Source organism: Ursus americanus, chromosome 32 (assembly GCF_024610735.1).
Source record: "Ursus americanus isolate L20-20 chromosome 32, mUrsAme1.1.p, whole genome shotgun sequence".
Lineage (NCBI taxonomy): Eukaryota > Metazoa > Chordata > Mammalia > Carnivora > Ursidae > Ursus > Ursus americanus.
Window position 1 is genome coordinate 4873568 of NC_142158.1, and position 22992 is coordinate 4896559.

At 44.3% G+C, this 22992-nt stretch overlaps 1 protein-coding gene and 1 long non-coding RNA gene across 11 annotated transcripts in view; one reads left to right on the forward strand and one right to left on the reverse strand.

The window, feature by feature from the left end:
• Positions 1–1981: 1981 nt before the first annotated feature.
• On the reverse strand, positions 1982–18284 carry TRIM39 (tripartite motif containing 39). 9 transcript variants are annotated; one of them, XR_015722590.1, is made up of 13 exons: positions 18192–18284; positions 15544–16003; positions 14418–14513; positions 9425–9655; positions 8229–8251; positions 7530–7645; positions 6644–6828; positions 6278–6345; positions 3564–3721; positions 3387–3487; positions 3210–3292; positions 2274–2399; positions 1982–2125 (listed from the first exon to the last, which is right to left on the reverse strand). XR_015722590.1 is itself a non-coding variant. In XM_087858059.1 (9 exons), the coding sequence occupies exons 2-9, from the start codon at positions 15994–15996 to the stop codon at positions 4426–4428; spliced, it is 1218 nt and encodes a 405-aa protein (XP_087714185.1). In that variant the 5' UTR covers positions 15997–16003; positions 17489–18034; the 3' UTR covers positions 3620–4425. The 9 variants fall into 9 exon arrangements, 4 of the variants coding, with proteins under 4 accessions (XP_087714184.1, XP_087714185.1, XP_087714183.1 ...); XR_015722592.1 differs by lacking the exon at positions 18192–18284 and adding an exon at positions 17489–17970 and having other exon boundaries at positions 2267–2399; XR_015722591.1 differs by lacking the exon at positions 18192–18284 and adding an exon at positions 17735–17946.
• Positions 18275–22992, forward strand: part of LOC123794298 (uncharacterized) — a 43585-nt gene continuing 38867 nt past the window's right edge. The window contains exons 1-3 of one of the 2 annotated variants that reach the window (XR_015722594.1): positions 18275–18413; positions 18710–18831; positions 20062–20163. This is a non-coding gene — a long non-coding RNA (uncharacterized LOC123794298). Of the gene's footprint in view, positions 18414–18709; positions 18832–20061; positions 21611–22992 lie in introns of those variants that run through there. The other variant, XR_006780175.2, reaches the window with a different exon arrangement.

The following is a 22992-nucleotide window of genomic DNA, read 5'->3' on the forward strand; positions in this document are numbered from 1 at the left end:
TATGCAACTGATGAATCACTAAACTCTACCTCTGAAACTAATGATATATTAAATGTTAATTAATGGAATTTAAGTTAAAAAAAAAAGAAACCAAAAAAGGCATACATTTTGTTTTTGTTTTGGCTTTTTAAAAACATTTTAATTTAAATTCTAGTTAACATCCAGTGCAACATTGGTTTCAGGAGTAGAATTCAGTGATTCATCACTTATATAGAACACCCAGTGCAAAGGGCACACATTTTGAATTACTAGATTGTTTAAAAACATTAAGAAAGGCTATTGCATACTAGGATTTGATTTCCTTCTTGTTATAGGGAGTCCACTTTTGCATGTATCAACACCTATCTTGTCAAAATATAAGTAAACATGAGAAGTACCTGGCCTTCTCAGTCAGGGGAGCATGTGACTCTTGATCTCAGGTTTGTAAGTTCGAGCCCCATGTTGTGTGTAGATTACTTGAAAATGGAGCTTGTCCTCTTGAAATGCTCTCTGTGGAAGCCAGAGAGCATGTAAGAGGTTCAACCATCCTGAGACAGCCATGCTGTGAGGACCTCAAAACTAGCAATGTAGCTAGGCCACACTGAAAAGCAATGAGGTGCCAGGCATGCAAAAGAAGCTTCTTGGTTCTTCCAGATCGGGTGCCAGAACCACTAGCTAAATGCAGCTGAACTCCAGCTGATGTGATATGGAACAGAAGAAACAAGCCAGCCAAGCTCTCAGACAGCTTAGTCCACAGAATCATTGTTGTTTGAAGCCACATTATGCAGTGACTTTTATGGAGCAATAAATAAGTACAACACAGGATTTATAAGAGAAAGGGAAGAAAAAAACTGCATTCTGAGAATAGAGAATTTTGTGTGTTTGAGGTAAACTGATTAGCTGGCACCTAGCAAAGAGGTCAGTCTGAAACTCTATTTTTGAATAAGTTCCCTAGGGATATCAAATAAAACAATTTTTGTTGTTTACTCATTCTCAAGAAAACACTGAGGTTTAACCCGTGGGGCATACTTGTGTAGTGTCTACCAGTGTCCTTTCATTAGCACCTTTGACCTTGTTAGGTCAGATTTGTACAATTTCCCTTATTAGGATTTTATAGAAGAAAACCGAGAGACTGGGAAAGGCTGAGTGAGCCTGGAGGATCTGAAGCCACTCTGACCCCCTAAACTTTTTTCCTTGTTTAAAAACAACACCAGGGGGGGCGCCTGGGTGGCACAGCGGTTAAGCGCCTGCCTTCGGCTTAGGGCGTGATCCCGGCGTTATGGGATCGAGCCCCACATCAGGCTCCTCCGCTATGAGCCTGCTTCTTCCTCTCCCACTCCCCCTGCTTGTGTTCCCTCTCTCGCTGGCTGTCTCTATCTCTGTCAAATAAATAAGTAGAATCTTTAAAACAACAACAACAACAACAACAACAACAACAACAACAACAACACCACCACCAGGGGCACCTGGGTGGCTCAGTCAGTTAAGCATCCGTCTTTAGCTCAGGTCATGAACCCAGAGTCCTGGGATTGAGCCCCAAGTTGGGCTCCCTGCTCAGCAGGGTGTCTGCTTGTCCTTCTCCCTCTGCCCCTCCCCGCCTGCCACCACTTGTGCTCTCTCTCTCTCAAATAAATAAATAAATAAATATCTTAAAAAAAAATAAAAACAACATCAGTGGCATCAGTAGTCTATCTTGCCCTTTAGTCAAGTTAGGGCTACCCAAATAAAAAATACTCTATGAAGGCTCAAGCTCTTACAGACAACCCTGGATCCTGAGTTCCAAATGTAGCACTGTACTGAGGAAGCAGGGGTGAAGAGCACTGGGGTCAGGGCCCTGGCAATGGAAGCTGCTTAGTCGGGTCAAGTGGTCTATGGAAATCAGGATCTCCCTAAATGGTAGGAATATGAGCATGGGTAGACAGGTTAGCCAGTGACAGAAAAATACAAACTGAAACAGAGGAAAAAGAATGAAGAGCTGAAATACTCACAGAAGCACACAAAGTGAAACACAATTATACTTTATTTATTTGAAAGATAGGGTGAATCCATCACTGGTGGCTGGAGCTCTGAGGCTACACTTTCTCCTCAGGAAGGTGGGCTGGAATGGGGTGGGCTGCCTTTGGCAGGGGCTGTGGTGATTTGAGATCTGGGTAGATGAGAATTTGAGTTTTTTAAGATTGTTGCACCTCTCACAGCAATCCAGAATCCACCTGTGTGTCCTCTTCAGCTCTATGCGCCCCCACCACCCCTAACTTCCTGGGGGCATCCCCAATTTTTCTCTACAAACCTCTCACCTGCCTGGCTCCCCAGCTGGGCCTCAGGCCGGTCTCCCCAGAGTAGATGATCAGGATCATTGAGGAAACGCTGGCTGCGCTGGCATGTTAGGCAAGTCTGTACTGTCCAGCGCTGTCCCTTGCAGCCTGGGTGAAGGTGCGGAGTGGGGGGAAGTGCCCAGGTTTAGGAGAAGAAAAGGTCTCCTGCACCCAGTTTTGCCTCCACTGTTTCTCAATAGGAATTCCAACATTTCCCATCTTTGAATACAAATTTGAGGCATCTTACCCCTGCCTACAGTCTGTCGATTTCTCAGTATCCCTTAAGATAAAGTCCAAACTTCTTAAGAAGCCTCTTCAAGATCTGCCCTGTGTCCTTCCCCAGCCTCACGTTTTTGCCCTTGCCTACCTCAAACTCCAGGTTCCTGGACTCTGGTCTCCCTGACAGCACCGCAAGCTCTCTTGTCTCAGAGTCCTCAGGCATGCCTAGAATTTCCATTTCTCACTTCTCTTGCTTATCATGAACCGTACCACCACTGGTATAAGTAACCTAGCATTTTACTTCCTCAAGTAAAGCATTTTTCTACACTATCTTGTTTCTTAGTCTGTCCTATCAGACTATAATTTCAGTGAGAATAATGGATCTTGTACAATACTTGACACATCCTAGAAAAATATTTGTTGAATGAATGAATGAATGCTGATGTGAATCTTGTCCTCCACTATGCAAAACAACATCTATTAGTATGTGTGGGCGGGGCTACCTCTTAGGGCAACATCATTTCCCTACTGCCCAGACTTTCCTTAGTTGGTCCGTGTGGAGTTAGCCGTTCAACCAGGAGCTGGAAGAAGCCGGCTGCTGTAAATCCCACGCCAGAAGCCCACCTAAAGCGAGGAAGGGGGTCTCCTCCCCTGCCCACTGGTGCTCCTCAATCACCCCACATCATCAGAAGCACTCACGTCTCTGGCGCTGGGTGCAGGTGAGGCCCGGGATGAGGAGGGAAGAGCAGCCACGACAGAGGGTCCTCTTCACCGAGGGGTCCCTGCGGGAGGAGGGGGTTGGTGGTCCGAGCGCCCGCGCTCCCTCTCCCACTCTTCCCGCGTCCCGCCCGCCGCCAGTTTCCCTGCGCATCTCACCGCCGCAAGACCAGCCGCTTTGCAATGGTCCTCTCCGTGTGGCAGTAAAACCTCGCCAGCGCCTGGTTCGTGGGGTCTTGCGCAAGGACACAGTGGGCGGCCTGGGGGAGGGAAACCATTACTTCGTGGCCGGCCACACCCGGCCGCCTCCCCGTACGCCCCCGACGCGGGACTCACCTGGTACAGGAAGCTGAGCCTCTGGAAGGCCTCGCGGTCCTTCACCTGCCCAGCCATCGGCGCCGTTCGAGCACCTCACACACGACCGTCCGCAGGTCCCGCCCCTCCGGTAGCCCCGCCTCAGGCGCCCGCGCACGGCCTCCTGGGAAGTGTGGTTCCTGGGCCCGCGAGCCCCTCTCTGAGAGCCTTACTCTGGCGCCACCCTGCGGCCTCACGGACTCCAGTTGCCTATAAACCCATACCCACCCCTGCCACCCAAGTCCAGGGTCCCTTCCTGAGTTTTGGCTTCCTTCTAGTCTTCCTCAAGCCCATGATCAGTTATACTAGGTCGGAAAGTCTAGTGAACAGGAGAGGATCTTAAACTGCAAAACATTTTTAGCACAGAAGACTGGTCTCCTTATGGGGAGATGCTTATGTGCAATTTACACCCAGCTAGAACTTCTGCCCTACTCTCCTGAAGCCCAAGGCTGCTGCCTGAAAGATCTACAGACCGAAGGAACAGAAGTTATACATTCAGAAAAAGCACTGGTACCAGCAGGAGTGAAATTGTAAAGGATCATGAGGGTGGTCAAGGGGAGGAAGCACAGCTTATTCCCATTCTTTTCCACTTACCAAATAAACACTTCCTATTATGCAGTGCTGGACACATACATAGTAGGTGATCCTAGCTAACTTCTAGTCTTAGGTACTGGAGCACAGAAACTTCTGACATCTCCTGCCCCTGAAACTCTCCCCTCCCCCACCTCCCCTGTTCCAATCATATACTTCACATTCCTTACTCTGACCTCTGTCTCCCAGTTTGTTCTGTTTGACATCTTGTGTTTACTTCTGCCTCATAGGTAATGATCACCAGTTCCTGAAGTCAGAAGTAGAGGGATGTGAGCTGGAGGGGCAGAACGTGAATGAACCTTGAGACAGGGAGAGGGCAGCATTAAGTCAGGAGAGAATAAGGCCTCTCTCCCTTCTCAAATCCTGTCAGGCCAGGCAGGAAACCAGGCCTCCAGCTCAGAAGAAATGGCCAAAACCTCCTCTAGGATTAATTTCACAAGGATCCCTAAATTCCAATGAGGAGTATGTTTTAAATGTAGACATCCAGGCCCACCCCAGACCTTGATCAATCACTGAGGGCGAACCCCAGGATCATGCATTCTTAACACCAGTGATTCTTACACATCAACAAAAGGCCATCATCAAATTACCACACAACACAGAGATCACTTCAGTGGATCCTTTGTTCCATATTATGTTTTACCAACCAAAGCATCTTGCCACAAAGAACCACAGTCAAGGCACAAAGGTAAGAGGAGAGTCTGGACAAAGTCCTGTTGAGGTGGTAGGAGGAATTGAAACACTCTCAATAAACTGCAGTCTCTTGTCCCAATCTTCTGTGAACCCCTGATCACCCAAATAGCAGATATTTCAAATCATTTTAGTTTGGTTTGACATGCATCGCTTTAACCTTTTTTGACAACATATGTACCCTACAAGTTGTTTATTTTGGCCTAATGTCAAAATGATTTACATTCTCTGATAGGGGAAATGGCAAAAGGTGAAGGATGGCAACAAATAAGCAAAAGACTGGCTCCTGTGAACACTAGTTCCAGGCCATATGCACACAGGCTAAAGGAAGTTGCCTGCCTGACCCTTCCCTCTACACACCCTCTCTTCTACCCTGTCCTCAGGGTGAAGAAGACTCCATTTCCTTTCTCCCTTTTTGGCTTGGACACCTTAGCCAAGCAACAAGGCTGAGAACTTGGGAGCAGCTACTTGGTAACATCCTTTAAGGCCAGGGCTTTGGATAGAAAAACCTTTCTCTTTCCTCTAATACCTGACTGTCCTTTCCAGGTTCCCTTGGGAAAGCAGTGAATGGGTAGATGTGTCTTGGGGGTCTCTGGTACCTCATCTCTGCAGGAGAAAGGTGACTGGCTGACATCTTGGAGACAACCAACTCTAAGGAGGCAGGCACTAAGCCAGCTTTGCTGAAGGCTGAGGCAGGGACCCAAGTTCTCCTCTCCTTTCTTCTCACCCTCTCCTCCCCCAATTCCTACCTCTGGCCAATCCTACTCATAATGGCAACTTACTCTGGGAATGGAAGACCAAAGAAACCCCTATCCCCTTCATTAGTCACTAGGAATCTGTTCCTTTAGCCCCTTTCCCGACTTTCTTTCTAATCTTGATGCTCAATCTCTGCCCTCAAAAAAACAAAAACAAAAACAAAAAACTCCTTAACTTCTAGACCCATAACAGCAACTATCATTCATCTTTATTTTAGTCTAGAGGTACACAGACCCCTCTGATCTTCCTCAAGAAATAAGACCATTCTGGGTCAAAGAACCCCTAAAAGGATGTACAGGGGTTTCTCTTTCCTCTTCTGGTTTTGAGCAAGTCAGACCCTCCCACAGACTTTCTGTTTCCGGAAAAGCCTCTCCTTCCTTCCCAACCTATCCATGTGCAATAGAAAAACCTGATGGACTTCAGGGGAGACAACCCCTGGGAACTAGCTCCCCACCCTGACAGGAGGGAGACACAGCTGTGCTCTCATCCCAGACCAGTCCTATCTACTCCACCATATAAACCGTTCTAGAAACCAAGGTGCTTCTCCTAGACAGTGCAGGACTGGAACCAGGCAGACACGAAGACGTTCCAGCAGGTCACAGGAAGGAAGGCCCATAGCTCTTGACCCTGACTCACCCCAATTATTCCCACATCCCTACCTGTCACTCCCAATCTGTTGGGGGCCTGATGGTAAGTGGAGCAGCATTCTTCCGACCAGCCCGGATGCCTGGATAGAAGAGGGGCCAAAGTTTCTCAGTAAAAGTATCAGTAAAAGTGTAGATATGAGAGCGGTCTGTGACATTGTAAAAAGACAGTGTGCCGGCCTCATAGTCTAGGAATATGCCCACCCGCTTGGGTTTCACCTTGATGTGCAAAGGGGTAAAAGGCGTGGTGGTGGCTGCATATTTGTCCCCATTCCACAGCCGCACCCGCCAGTAGCCAGTCTCAGGGAGTGGAGTCAGCTCGCCCTTTCGGCTCACGGAGTCCCGGCACACGCCCACTGCCCAGTGGGTCTTATCACCCACCTCCACCTCCCAGTAGTGTCGGCCTGAGGTGAAGCCCTCAGTAGCCAGGACACAAGGGTAGAAGGTGAACCGCCGTGGTGTGTCAGGGAGATCCCGGAGTCTCGTTTCCACAAACTTGACGCTCTTACGATCTTCTGACAGGACTAGGTTAGGGTGAGCAGTCTCTGGGTCCAGGGTCACATCCGCTGGCGGGAGAAGCCAGAGTGGGGAGCTAGATGAGGACGGGAATAGCTAAATGCCCTGCCTCACTCTTCCAGCCTGCCTTTACAGAGCCTGCTTCCTTAAAGGTCCCAAGAACACCATGGTTTGATTCACTTTCTCAATCCATGGTGTCATCTAAGGGAAAGGAGGGAACAATGGCTTCCCTTCTCACCCTGGCCCTAAAGTAAACAGCTAATGATCTCTTGGTTCTGCGAGGGCTGATGGTTTAGGCTCCTGCCTGACCCCTTCTCCATCACCCTGTGATATCATCCTCACTACGTGAAGAAGCACAAGTCATAGTCTAAGGGCCAGAAAGAACAGAAAATGTTAAGAAGGATACACAGAAAGACAGTATTATGGTCCAGGGATAGGGTGATCATGTATCTGGAACAGTCCTGGTTCATGACTATTTTCTCTGAGTAAATATTAATGATACTCCCTTTCACTCTCAAGGGGGGACAAGTTTAGGCATATTATTTAACCTCTCTGGGTGCCTATTTAGAAAAGTGTGGGCCTAAGAGTAGATGACACCTAAGCTCTGTTACTCACAGTGAAATTGAAAGCCAGGTAAAGGGATGGGCACAAAAAGTGACAGATGGGATAAGTGGAGCCCAGATAAAGTGGGATCTAAAGATTTTCTTCTCTGCTGATTCCCTCTACTAGTTTACTTTTGGGAACAACTCACCAATTAGCTGTTTAAGGATTTTCCTTAGGGCAAAGTACTGTCGGGGGAAATTGCTGAAGTTCTTTTCCAGCTCTATAGACACTGAAGTCACCTCCATGGTCTTCACCTTCTCACATCTAGGAGGGATAGGGAGATAGGGGAAGAGAGGGCAGGGTCAGGGGAAGCTCCAGCTGAGTGAGTATGCAGATATTCTCTTTGGGGAGAAACTAAAATTCTCCAACCTCCCACTTTCTTCCTCCTCTCTGAAGACAAGTACTCACTTACTGCTTTCTTTTGCCAATCTATGGAGAGCCACAGGGTCCCCTGGACAGAGCCTTATTTTAAGAATGAGTCTCAGAACTTTCTGGGGGTATGGCTATATTTCATGCAAGTAGGTAATCACTCTCCCCACTCTCCAAACCCCTTCCTTTGTCTGTCTTGTTTGGACACATTTCCACCCACAGGCACAGGGAGAATCTGGTTCTACATTACCTTGGTATCTTCCTCACCAGGTTAGTCCTGATGCTCAAAAGGGAAAAGGTAATGGACTATTACTCCCAATGATTTGCTCTCTGACTGGCTTCATGGGTGCAATGAACCTTCTCCCCCATCTTACCAGACACTGCGTGACTTTCCTATCCTTCTCCCCTAACTCCTAACTGTACTCCTGGTCTCTAAGCCAAGACCTAACTCACTCAAAGAGATGCAAGAATCACTTACTTTTCCAGGGTACTTTTGACATCCTAGAGGGAAGGAGAAAAGAAAGCAATATTGGTCCTGGTAGTCAAGGGTCCTACAGGCAAAAGGTTTCCCCCCTCCCCAAATTCCTAGATCTATACAATAGGAATAGGGCAAACTGAGGGTCACAATGCACGGGGAAGAGCTCCAGGGGGATTTGAGTACATCTCTTGCAACCTGATCCCCGTTTTCAACTTTTGGTTAGCACGAAGCTTGGCAATTTATATCACTTCCAAATGGTTTCTTGTGTCTTTGTCTTGCTCCTTAAGGATACTGGGAGCTCAATGAAAAGGACAGGGATTGTGTCTGCTCTTTACTCTGTCCCCCAAGTACCAACCACACACCTGTCTCTTTGAGGATCAGTACAGACTGGTGGCATAGGAATGAATCACACTTTCCTGTTGTTGTTTGTTATCCCCATCTGCTACTCATTAATAAACATTAATAACTGTGTGCCAATCCTGATTTGTGAATACTTGGGGTCCAGAAGACAAAGAAGAGAAATCTCTGCCCCCCAAGGATTTCCCAGTTTAATGTGGAAGGCAGAACACACATACATGAAGGGACACAAGAATAAGTACCAAGCAATACATAACACGCAGATATATGTACAACGAAGCCTCACTGATTCAAATGCTGGTAATCTGATCTCTAAAATAAGAGACATATTTCCTACAGCCTTGCTAACACCATTCATCCGCTTAAAAGAACAAATTATTTCAAACATTTTAAAGGCAATATTTACATATCAAAAGTAATATATTATTTATACATAGTTTCAAGTGTCCTTCAAACTAGGTTTGTATTTTTTTTTAGCACTAGGTAAATCAAGTTCCAGGACCTAAAAGTAATGGCAACTACATTTACATAATTTTTAATGTATAGTTTTTTTTCACTAATTCAGACTCGATTTCCCTCCTTTCAAAGGGAATTATTTTCTTTGGTACAAATTAAGCACATAATTGTTCACAAGACATAAGAACACAGAAATGATTAGAAGGGGATGGGGGAAATCAGAGAAGCCTTTCTATAGAAAAAAGATCCTCTGAGTATGTCTGGACTCAAGAACTGGATTAGAGAAGCAAAGCAGAAGAGTGAGCATCCCAGGTTGACAGAAGGGCCTGTGCAAAGCTATACTGCACTTGACCTGAGGGGCTATGCAGGGGCAAAGGTCGAACCTTAAGCATCTCGAAGCCCGACTGTAAGCACTTGCCCTCCACCTCAGCAGCCAAGTGGGCCAGGTCCCGGCGCTTGTCTCCAAGGTGAGCAGCATTTTCTCGGAGGCGCTGTAGAATGTCTTGTTCCTCCTCCTCTAGTCGTGAGAGCAACATCTGCTGCTCTTCATCCAGCCGCCTATGAAGCTCTTCAAATTCCTTTAAGATCTGTTGCCGGCGACACTCCACTAGTCTCTGAGAAAAGAGGGAAAGTGTTATATTTAGCAGGGCCAGTGGGGCCTTTCCCTACCCACCATGTGTATGAATTAACACAGACTTCCAGGGTCACTGGAAATAGCTTAACAGGATACTCATGTTTCTCTCCATTGAAATTTCCTTCTGTAAGTAATGGTTCCATTCTCACTGTCACCCTTACTGATTACTCGGGAATGAAGATGACTGGGGAAATTTAAAAAAATCAGTGTTTAAAAACATTTTAATTTTCTTTATTCTAAAATTTTCTTTATTCTAAAAAAGCTGTACTTCTATGGTTTAGTGAAAAAAAAGCAAGATATAAGAACTCAATAATATGATGACATCTACTATTATGGATACAAGATATATCTGCTATTCCCAATTCTAAACTCTAGCTAATGCAATTTATCAAGAAAAGGAAAGCAATAAGTACTGGAAAGTTAGAGATAAGATGGTCATCATTTGTATATTGCCAGACGTCTACCCTCTACAAACCAGAGAACGAACTGGAAAAGTATCTGAATCAGTAAGATTGTAGTAATGGGTTGTTACAAAATATATACAGTTGACTGTTGAACAATACAGGTTTGAACTGTGAGGGTCCATTTACACATGGACTTTTTTTTCCATAAATAGGGTATTTTCTTTTCCTTATGATTTTCTTAATAACATTTCCTTTTCTCTAGCTCACTTTACTGTGAGAATACAGTATATAATACAAATAACATATAAAATAGGTGTTAATCACTGTTTAGGTCATCGCTAATGCCTCTGGTCAACAGTAAAGTCTTAAGAGTTAAATTTTTCAATGACATGGATAGAACTAGAGGGTATTATGCTAAGTGAAATAAGTCAGAGAAAGACAAATATCATATGATTTCATTCATATGTGGAATTTAAGAAACAAAACAGAGGAGCATAGGGAAAGGGAAGGAAAAATAAAATAAGATGAAATCAGAGAGGGAGACAAACCATAAGAGACTCTTAATCACAGGAAGCAAACTGAGAGTTGCTGGAGGGGAGGTGGGTGAGGGAATGGTGTAACTGCATGATGGGCATTAAGGAGGGCACGTGATGTAATGAGCACTAGGTGTTATATGCAACTGATGAATCACTAAACTCTACCTCTGAAACTAATAAAAAAAAAGAGTTAAGTTTTTGGGGAGTCGAAAGTTATATGCAGATTTCCCACTGCACTGCTGACCTTGTTCAAGGGTCACCTGTATATAGATTTCAGGGAAGAACCTGTTAAAGTTTCATGTCACTTCAGAGAACTGACAGTTCCCATTCCAGGAATAGGTTCCAGAAGTTTGTGAATTAGTTGTTGAAACATGTTTTCTCTCAGCTACCACACAGAATTAAACCTCTAACCTTCGTGAAATTTGATGATATAGGACTAAAACACCAGCCATAACACTTCCTGAAGGTTATCACCTAGCATGTCCTCCCTTCTGAACCTCCACTGCAACAAGTGATCTGCCCAGATGGAGGCTCCAAGTGTCACGTGACCGATAGGGAACAGTAAACCCAAGAGGGAAGTAAAAGAGAAGCAGAGACAGGGACTCGGGAAGTAAAACGTAGATAGGGACTGAAAGGCAGGTCTGAGGGGGACAGAGAGTGGCTGCAAAGCCAGTATGGGCCTTAGAAGCCTGGTATTTCTGGATTTCAAGCTAGTTCTCAGCAGAGGCTGGCTAGCTCTGGTTCTGGAGCTGCTGCTGCTTCCCATTCCACTGCTGCCTTCTCAGATGCACACTGGAACGAAATATATTCTTACAACATGTACCCTGTGAAAATTATGAAAGGAAACCTCACTAAAATGGAATCAGGATGCCAGCAGGGGGAGCTCTCACCTACCACATCAATTGTAGACCCAACCAGAAGAGATGTACCTTGCAAGTCTGTACTATCTTACCACCCCAACAGGAGGAAGAAAGGTTTTCTTTTTGCAGGGCAACAAGCCCAGCCAGTGACAAACTGTCACAACCAGCCAATGAAAAGTCACTATACTCTGAACTCCCAGTTTACTACAAGGACTTTTCATTTATAAGAGCCCTTCCCAACTACCCCCTTTCCTCTTTAGAAGAGGGGTCCTCTCCTTAGTTCTCTAGACTTGCCTATGGCTTTGCCTTAGCTTGCTTGTCCTGAACTGCAATTCTCTGCTATTCCTGAATACACTCGTTTATGCTGGTAAGATAACTGAATTTTATTTCTTAACCCCTAAGTAAAATACAACATTTTTCCCTGTGTGTGCACACACATGTGTATGTTAGTGTATGTTGAGAGGTGATGTATGGGAAGAATGTAGGATTCATAACTGTGGTAAATAAGGAGCAAAATGGCTGTCTTTTATATAATTCCATAATCCCTTCTCTTTGTTTTCACTCTATATATGTAGGGCAGTAGTTCTTAATGAGGGTGTTACTTCCCAGTAGGGATATTTTGGAAACACAGGGCTTTTTAATTTTTTTTGCCATAACTGGGGGTACTCTAGTAAGGCTGCCAGCACTCCAATATATGAGATGACTCTGCAACATGTACTGTTCTGCACCGTTTTCTATGTTCTGCTGTATATTTAAAAACATAGGCCTGGACTTGAATGTCATTTTATACATAAACAGAGTAATTTGTACCCGGTTTTAATATAACTGCTTTTCAGAAATGGCTGAATAAAATTAAGACTGTATTTTTAATTAGAACTTTATCAAAAGCTACTTTTCATCTTGAAAAATTATGTCACCAAGATCTAAGCTGCTTGTGGTGCTTGTCAGTATTACTATGCAATTATTTCAGTCTGAATTTGTATTTGTTGCATTGTTGATGATGTCACATATAGGTACAAGGATAAAACTACATTGTGGTGTCTTTTGGGGTAGTCTTGCCCAAATATTTACATATCAGATTTTATTTAAATCACTTTCCTTTATGATGTGTGTGCTTGTGTGTGTATTTGGACATGAGTCTTTAAAATTATGCAGATGATTATTTTATCTATAATTTTCATTTCAGCATGGTTAATTACTAAATTATTTATGTCTAAAAGGGGCACTGGGTCTGATTCTGCAAGTACGGATGAGGGAGAAGTAGGAAGGAGAATTCAAATGGTCACAAAAGGAATGTTCGTGGTAGTTTCAGAGACCACTGAATTTTTAAAAACACCACAGTTCTGTTCAAGCATTTAGAAGGTTTAAAAAAATTTTTATTCCCCTCTTTATCCTTTACCTTTAAGAAGGTGATCAACAGGAACAGGAAAGTTAATGACTGGGAATAAGCTTCGTTTTCACATATTTTAAGTTTCTCAGGAGCCCTCCAAAAGAACAAAGAACTTTTTTTTAAAGTTCACCTTTGCAATCAAAATTAGTTAAAATTTAAAAAAATTCAAATGCTTGCTTTATTCAAATATATAAAGGATTAAGGTAATACTTAGTAAATCTTAATAATACTTGCTTTCTGTCAAAATGTTGTCATTGTTAAAAAATTAGTGTTTCTACTATTTTCAAACTTGTGTTTAATTTCTGGTGATCCCTAAATCTCAACTCCAAAAACTCATTATTTCTTCTGGAAGCTTTTAATGAGGTCAAATTTCTATGTTGTCTTCTTATGAATTTGCAACTGTGCTTTTTGTGCCATGTCATTATCTATTTTCTCCACTTGACTGTAAGCTCAAGCAGGACAGGGACTGTGTTTTTGCTCATCATTGTTCCCCAGTGTCAGAATTTGGCCTATATTAGAAGCTTAATACATACTTATTGATTCATGCAGAGCTAGTATCCCTGATTTTGCCAGATACTGGCTGTGCGATCTTAGACTAGATATTTATTCCAGTTTTGTTTCCTCCTGTGATAACTGAGGGTAATAATACCTACTTTACAAGGTATCTAAGTTCATATTTGCTAAAGATGACCTCCAGGACCCCCTTTTCTTTGTCTGACAGCTCCTCTAGGTCCCACATGTTCATTGGCCTGAACTCTTAGAACTCTAACCTGGGCAGAACCATAAAGCCTAATGCAACCTTGTAAGTTTGGAATGTCATGGCACCCAATCAATTCATACACGGGACTCAATAAATACTTAGTTATTGCTGCCACTATTAAGAATTGTTCACTGTCCAATAAAATAAGACAGATACCAAAATATCATGTTACAAATATGGTAATTCTATGAAAGAGAAGCAAAATTATACGCAAATTAAGAAAGTTAATTTCTGAAGAGTCAAGGAAGGCTGCATAGGAAGTGGCTTTTATCCTGCCTGAACGATAGATAGGATCCTATAGATGTAGGATGGAGAGAGCAACAGTCTAGGAATGAACCAACATCATTTAGCATACCTGAACTTACTTAAGAGAATGTGGGTGGTCCTAAAGTCACTGGGCAGTTCTGGGAGCTCTTTGTCAGCTTCTTCTTTCTTTCTCCCCAGTGAACCTTCCAAATTCTTCTCTCCTCAATCCCTCTAAGAAACTCCTATCCCTGCTCTCTCCCTGCTTTACAAGAAAAAAGGAGACCAATGGGCATGAACTCCCTCAACTTGCCACAAGTAAGATGTTCTGTCTGTCCTTCCTTTACTTCCTACATCCTTCTCTTCAATACTTAATTCATGACAAATAATTTAAGTACAATGTATAATGACAAAGAAGCCTAATAAAATACCATTGTTTTTGAGAGAACAGCATTTTTCTAATGAATCAGACTGGTGGATTAAATAATGTGTGGTTAATGTGTGTTTAACTGCCTGCAGAGCAGCCCAGATGGAATCACCTGCCTTTACCTTGAGCTCTCCAGGCTTTTTCTCCTCAGAGGACTTGCAGCGGGTGATCTCCTGCAGCTTCTGCTCCAGGGGCTCCAGGCACTTCTGCAATTTTTCCTGAGGGTGGGAAGTGGGAGAGGTGGCATTTGGGGTTGGCTGGCACATCCTACAAAGGTTACCCCATTCATTTTAAACCATTTACGTGCTTCCTATCCATCTCATCACCCGCTGATCCCACTCCCTTCCTTGCCTGTCATTTGGGGTGTCAATTTCTGGTCCCTCTTCTTGCCACCAGCCTGTGCCCATCATCTTCCTTGCTCACCAAACTTTCCTCTCACTGAATCTCACAGTTGTCCAGCTGTCACCAACTCCATGTCCTTCCCCAATCCTATCATTTTCTTACTCAAGTGGCTGCCTATTATGTTCAAAGTGACCTTCTGTACTCTGATATCCTTTACACTTGTCCTCCCATCCAAATCAAACCACCTACAAATATAATAAAGTCTTTATTGCTTATATTCTAAACTACTTTAAATCTTGTGTCCAAGATTTTATTAACATAATTAAACAAAATACCTGATCAGTGCTAAGATATTAAAATCTTTAGTTCCTATTACTCGAACGTTTACCCTGTGTCCCAACAGTAATTAAATCAGATGTCATATTACCCATTATCAAGGCAGATACAAATGGCAGACAAGTTCAGCTTAGTCTGGTGGGGATCAGTCTAAACTGATGTTACCAATGAGAAAATAAGGAACATTCTGAGCAGGGGGACAGAAGGAGAAACCAGACCACTTTTCAGTTCTTCCTAAGTTTGATCATCTCCAAGTGGTTTCATTCATTTATAAAAAATGATACATTATAAGACCACACAATATTGATATTCACCCGTTAAGACTCAAATGATATCAGAAAAAGTCAGAAAGCAATTTTGAGGCACTCCTCAAAACTGCTCTTCTTCATGCTTGAGGATAACTGATCAGATGTACTGTATGCCCTCTGTGTATGTAGCTCTGAGGGGACTAGAGTAAGGACCAGATACAGTCTTGCCCTACGGAGCTTGGGATCCTCTACCCAGGGAGTCTCCCATTCTTTGTGCTTCTCCCTCTTGCCCCACATTGGCATCATGTGTCTGGTTCCCCACCTTGTACTCCTGTGTGGCATCATCCAGTGGCACGACGGTGTGGGCCCGGTGGGTATGGGAAATTGCACATATCAAACATACAGCTTCCTGGTCCTCATAGCAAAAGAGGCTGAGGGCCTCGTGGTGCTGGGGGCAGAGGCTTTCATCTCGGATCTTCCGCTTGACAGCCTGGAGCTGCTTGGCAATTTCCACCATACTGCCTAGTTGTCGATTAGGCCGGAGACTGCGGTAGCGGGATGTCTTTCGACAGACAGGACAAGGGAAGTCCCTCTCTAGGTCCTCCCACCAGCGGGTGATGCAAGCTTTGCAGAAGTTGTGCCCACACTCAATGATGACAGGCTCCTTCAGATACTCCAGGCACACAGAGCAACTTGCCTCCACCTGTAAGTTCTCCAGCGCTGCAGCTGTGGAGGCTGCAGAGGCCCCAGCATCTAACAGACTTGTCTCTGCCATTATTTAACTTAGGAATGGAAAGGGGGCAGAGAAAGAAAAATATTAGTTGGAGGTTTATTCTTTTCGTACCCCTGGCCTGACATTTACTCCCATGATAAATCCTAAATCCAGTTAGCCCTATTTTGGTATTTTACATCTTCTTTTCCACTAGATTACATTTTTTTTTTTAAAGTAGGCTCCATGCCCAGTGTGGAGCCCAATACAGGGCCTGAACTCAGGACCCTGAGATCAAGGTCAAGAGTTGGACACCTAATCGACTAAGCCATCCAGGTGCCCCTTAACCTCTTTTTTTCTTTCTGTTTCCAAAACCTGTGACTCCCAGCCATCAATCTATTTTTTTTTCCCCTCCTTAGCACACTGACACCCAACCACCAATCTCTTTTGTCTTTACCTCTGCTTTCTCATTAGAGGACTCCTTAAACTCTAGCTCAGCATACATCTCCTGGTGCAGACTATTCCACATGTATCTTAAAACCAGACCAATGTATCCCTAGTTTGACATATTTTTCTAATAGATGAGAAAGGAGCTTGGGAAACTGAAAAGTGCCATGAAAGTCAAAGTGTTAATTAAGATTTCTTAAATATATTTTAAAGTTTAATATTACAGAAGAATTTTATTGTAATAGCCCCTTGAAGCATAAGCTTCTCTGCCACTATTCCCTCACTCTTTCAAAGGGTAAGAAAAGGAATAAGTTAGGCAAGAGTAACAAGCTCTTCTTTTCAGAAATTATTCTTTCTTTTATCAGACTAATCTAGAGGAAGTGTGCCTTCTTGGAATGAAATGATTCACACAACATCTCATTTCTTTGTGTGCATTTGAACATTTGGAACAGTTGAAAAGTGATAAATACGTGGCAACTACACTAAAGAGTATATCAGTATATACTTCTTGAAAAATATATACTTCTTGAAAAGAGAGCTGACAAGTTTTTTTTCTAAATATTCATCAGTGACTGGAGTCTTTTGAAATAGCTACTGAAAACTAATTTCTTCGAGGTACTGTGCCTCCAACTAATAGGTTCTGGAGTGGTTGGGAATTAGAGAAAGAAAAGTAAACAGTCAATCAAGTCTCCCTCAAAAGAAGGCTCAAAATACTGGAAATGCAACAAAGGGGTTTATACAGCAGAAGGCTAGTCCCCCACTTCTTCCTTGAAAATCACCACTTTTATCCATGAAATAGTTGATTTCTCTATCCACCCCCTCCTTCCCCTCCACACCTAGGGACCCACCAGAAGAAAGGAAATTTAGTAGGTCTAAGTGCTAAGAGAGAAGTGGCCATGTAATGAGTTGGGTTAACAATGATTATTGTATATACTGATGGCACACATGAAAAGTGTTTTAATTTGGAGTAGGAGCTGATAATTTATTTGGACCTGAATTCTTCCCTCAACCAGGAGAGAAGTTCAGTCAGATGATTCTTCTTTACCGAAGGGAAACCAACTTTGACTAGTGAACCTGCCCCTTTCTTCTAGAAATTAGGTGGCCTCCTCACCTGGGGTGAGTTGAACTGTACGCAGAGTTAGGGACCAGGATGTATCTAGACTGGCAAAGAAGTGGTGTGAAAGAGAAATGGGGAAAAGGTTAGGAAAGCAGAGAGAGGACTCGGGAGGTACAGCCATAGTGAGGCCTCGGGTGCCTCTGGGTTGGTCATTGCTTTCCCTCTATTCCTCATGTCTCAGTAGAAGGGCAAACTTCAGGGACGTCCTCATTTTGTTTCTACCACTGTCCGGGGTCCCACCTTGCGACCCTCTCCTGAGCGTCGTCCACAACTCAGTCCCACCCTCATCTCCATCTTCTCTCGCCAGATCTGGCGTAAGGGGATTGGAGAGGGGGAGAGGAAACGTCGTGGTTGACAGGGAGGAAGGAATGCGTGTCCAGGTGAGGAGGAGGTGTGACGTGAAGGTGGGATGCCCGCCGCTATGACGCAGCCGAGGCCCGCGGTGACGGCGTCAGAGTTTCACCCGGGGAGGCGAGCGGCAGCGGGACGGGGGAACGGCGGGGTAGCCAAGCAACGCCGGACGCGCTGACGTCGCCGGGGCGGCAAAACGTCCGCCCGGGCCCGAGGCGGGCGGAGGCAGCTGTGGTTACGTGCGGGGGGCCGGTGACGCAGTCGCGGGGCGCTGGGACGCGGCGTGCGGAGCCGGCCGGCAGGGGCAGGCCCCAGGGCCCGGGCGCGGCGGCGGGACAGCACCTACCTTCCCGGCTTCAGGTCCGGGAGTGCGGGGCGCGGAGCCGCCGGAGCGCTGCCTCCCTCCTTCCTACTCCCCCCACCCCCGCCCCGCAGCGCGACACACAATACTCGCCGGAAGCGGAAGCCGCGCCGAGAGGCTCGTGTCAGTGGAAGCCGGGGTGTCGGCTGGCCGCCGCGGGAAGGCCTAGCGGTGCCTGCGGGAGGAGGAGAAGGAGAGGGGCCAGAGGTGAGAACCAGCTGGAGGAGTCAAGAGCGAGAAGGGACCCGGAGGGGCAGGTGTCTGAAATTTGGTCGTCCAGGTGACTGGAGGAATCCTCTGGAGAAAGAGGGCCGCGCATGCGCCTGGTTGAGCGCTGAAGCCCCATTGCCCGCAGGGCGCCGATGGGCGCCGGGGACGGTGGCTGTCCCGCCAGGCTCCGGGGTGGGCTTTGGCCACGCTCGCTGGTCCCGGGGGGGCTGGAAGCCGCTGAGGGCACGGCAAGGGCGGTTGCGGACTTTCAGCTACACTTATCCTCTCTTCAGGCCAGTCCAGAGAGAAGGTGGCGAGCTGAAGCGGCGGCCAGTTACGTGGCGGACCTGCGGGTCTCAGCTGGCACGTCACTTCCGACTGGTTGAGTTTTAGCCTTTTAACATTCCAGGATTAGGTGAGTTCTCCCTGCCCTGGGCTTCAAATGCTCCTCGCCCTACCCTCTCTAGGCGGGCTTAAAGACACTACCTCCCCCGGTGGAGTGGAAGTCCTGCCATTCTACTGCTCACCTTTTATCCTCAACTCTTCACTCGGCGCCAGACCGCAAGCAAGCGTGCTGTAAACAGCTGTTAAGTGGGTGCTAACGCCCGTTCTTTCCACTTTGGGGGCTGTGACTTGAGATTGTCTCAAAGAGCAGATGATGCTTGTGTGGGGACTCCAGACTTTTACATTATAGCCTCCCTGCTTTCCTCTTCTGCTACTGGAAGCTTTGCAGGCCTGTGACTTCGGGGGAAGAGCCTGCTGAAAGAAGTGTGTTGAAACTAGGGAGGAGGTGCTGAATAGAGGTGATGGAGCTGGGGAGGACCTAGTGCAGGGTAGAGGTGTGATGAGACTGGGGAGGAGTTAGTGCTAGGAATGTCTGATGTTCATTGAAAAGGCAGCTTGTCCCACCTTCTTTCCCCCAACATTTGGCATGCAGAATGAAAGACATGGGCAAATTTTGGTGTACCTATTTCTAGAAGGAAATGACCCAGTGGCCCGTCTTGTTTCTGTGTAAGTTGTGATGTTGTTTACAAGCACAATGCAGTATTTAACCTTTCATCCTGGGAGCCAGAAACTATTTACTTGCAGAAAATACCAAATGTGCGTGGTATAGGGATTTAGGATCAGGCATACTAATATAATTGGTCTCCTTGCGCCTTTTTTTTCTGGTAGCCAATGATTTGAAGAGGATTAAACTTGGGAAAATTACGTTTATTTATTTATTTTTCTCATTGTTATTTGACTATTAGGAATTTTAGCAGTGGTAAAATTTAGTTTATAAAATGCCTCAGTTTTTTTTTTTTTAAAGATTTTATTTATGTGAGAGAGAAATTAGGGGCAGGGCAGAGGGAGAGGGAGAAGCAGACTCCTGGCTGAGCAGGGAGCCCTACGAGGGACTCCATCCCAGGACCCCAGGATCATGACCCGAGCAGAAGGCAGAAGCCTAACCAACTGAGCCACCCAGGTGCCCAAAATACTTCAATTCTAAGATAGGGTAGTTTAAAAGCCACTAACTGGGGGGTGAGCCACTTTAGCTTTGCTTTGGAGGGAGGGTGGTGATGGTGAGGTTTGGTTCTGGTTTTAATTTGTTCTTTTGTAACTTTTAAGGTTTTGCTAGCATTCCATTCTGGCTTTCTGTTTGTAGGTGACCATTCTGAGGAGGAAGTGTATTTCAAAGGTCTGTGAAGAATGTGTTTGCCTGGAGACTGGTTATTAACAAGAATTTATGCTGAATATGGAAGGAAAGGTGAGAGAATGTTTAGATAAAAATATAAAATTACGTAGGGCGTGTACTATGATATAGAACAAGGGTTGACAAAACTTTCCTAAAGAACCAAATAAGCTGTGTTTTCTGCTTTGAGGCTCATACTCTTCCTCTGTATTTGTAGTGTGAAAACAGTGTTAGATGATACCAAATGAATGAGAATTGCTTTATTCCAATAAAACTTTTTGTATGGACACTGAAATTTGAATTTCGTATGTCATAAAATATTTATTTTTCTTTTGATTTAACCTCCACTCATTTAAAAATATAAAAACCATTCTGAGCTTGTAGGCCATATAAACACAGGTAGCAGACCTGTGTTTACCGACCCCTGACATAGAACAATAATGATGTTCCAGGATGTTTGAAGGGAGAGTAATTGGGAACAGGGGTGAACGCAATGCTGTGATATCTTATTTCCATCTATCTATATAATAATACACAAAATAATAATAAAGGAAATCTTAAATCTTAACCCACATTTGTTATTAATGACTTGTGAAACTTGGTAGGCTGAGATTTATGAATGTAGTAGGATATGAGTATATTCTTTAAACAAAGTGTATTCCTTGTTCAAAATTGAAAGGGACTGTAGTTCAGGAGACATGGAATAACCCTGATAATGTTGATTTATTTATATCCAGGCATTTCCACCACAGGAGTATGCAGAAATGCATTACAGTAATGAGATGAAGGAGAATTAAAATTAAAAAATATATACATTGTTATATATTTTTTTAAGTTTGTACTTAAATTCAATTTAGTTAACATACAGTATATTATTAGCTTCAAGGGTAGAATTTAGTGATTTATCAGTTGCATGTAAGATCAATGCTCGTTACATCGAGTGTCCTCCTTAATGCCCATCACCCAGTTATCCCATTCCCCACTTAATTCCCCTCCAGCAACCCTCAGTTTGTTCCCTATAGTTAAGAGTCTCTTATGGTTTGCCTTCCTCTCTGTATCTTATCTTATTTTTCCTTCCCTTCCCCTATGTTCATCTGTTTTGTTTAGAAAATTCCACATAGGGGGGCGCCTGGGTAGCGCAGTCATTAAAGCGTCTGCCTTCGGCTCAGGGCGTGATCCCGGCGTTTCGGGATCGTGTCCCACATCGGGCTCCTCCACTGGGAGCCTGCTTCTTCCTCTCACTCGCCTGCTGTGTTCCCTCTCTCGCTGGCTGTCTCTCTGTCCCATAAATAAATAAAATCTTTAAAAGAAAAAAAAATATTCCACATAGGAATGAAATCATATGGTATTTGTTTTTCTCTGACTGACTTGTTTCCCATAGCATAATACCCTCTAGTTCCTTTCACTTTGTTGCAGGTGGCAAGATTTCATTCTTTTTGATGACAGAGTAATATTCTATTCCATATATATACCACATCTTTTTTTTTCTCCCCTAAGTGAAAAGCCAAATTGGACTTTTTTTTTTTTTCTTTCAGATTTGACTTTGTGAGAGAGTGCATGCGCGCACATGGGGGTGGGGGGGGCAGAGGGAGAAGCAGATTCCTGTGGAGCTGGGAGCCTGATGTGGACTCGATCTCAGGACCCTGGAATCATGACCTGAGCCGAAGGCAGAAGCTTCACCCTTAACCTACTGAGCCACCCAGGCATCCTGGGCTTTTTCTTTTTTTAATTTAAAATCAATTTAATTAACATACGGTGTATTATTAGTTTCAGAGGTAGAATTTAGTGATTCATCAGTTGCATATAATACCCAGTGTTCATTATATCTAGTGCCCTCTTAATGCCCATCACCCAGTTACCCCATGCTCCCACTCACCTCCCCTCCAGCAGCCCTGTTTGTTTACTATAGTTAGGAGTCTTTTATGGTTTGTCTCCCTCTCTGATTTCGTCTTACTTTTTTTTCCCCTTTCCTTCCCCTATGTTTATTTGTTTTATTTCATAAATATGAATATGTTAACTCATTATGTGGATATGAGTAAAATCATATGATACTTGTCTTTGACTTATTTTGCTTAGAATACCCTCTAGTTCCATCCATGTCCTTGCAAATGGCAAGATTTCATTCTTTTTGATGGCTGAATGTTATTCAATTGTGTGTGAGTGTGTGTGTGTGTGTGTGACTTCTTTATCCATTCATCTGGTGATGGACATCTGGGCTATTTCTATATTTTGGCTCTTGTGTATATTGCTGCTATAAACATTGGGGTGCAGGTGCCCCTTTGAATCACTATGTTTGTATCTGTCGGATAAATATCTAGTAGTGCAATTGCTGGGTCCTAGGGTAGCTCTATTTTTAACATCTTGAGGAACCTCCATACTGTTTTCCAGAGTGACTGTACCAGTTTGCATTCCCACCAATACTGTAAGAGGGTTCTCCTTTCTCCACATCCTTGCCAACATTGTTCCACATCTGTTTTTTGGAGTTGTTCATTTTAACCATTCGGACTGGTGTGAGGTGGTATCACATTGTGGTTTTGATTTGTATTTCCCTGATGCCAAGTGATGTGGAGCATTTTTCATGTGTCTGTTAGCCATTTGGATGTCTTTGGAGAAAAGTCTGTTTATGTCTTCTTTGCATTTCTTGATTGGATTATTTGTTTTTTGGGTGTTGAGTTTGAGAAGTTCTTTATAGATTTTGGATACTAGCTATTTGTCTGATAAGACATTTGCAGATACTTCTCCCAATCTGTAGGTTGTCTTTTAGTTTTGTTGACTATTTCCTTTGCTGTGCAGAACCTTTTTATCTTTTTTTTTTTTTTAAGATTTTTATTTATTTATTTGACAGAGATAGAGACAGCCAGTGAGAGAGGGAACACAAGCAGGGGGAGTGGGAGAGGAAGAAGC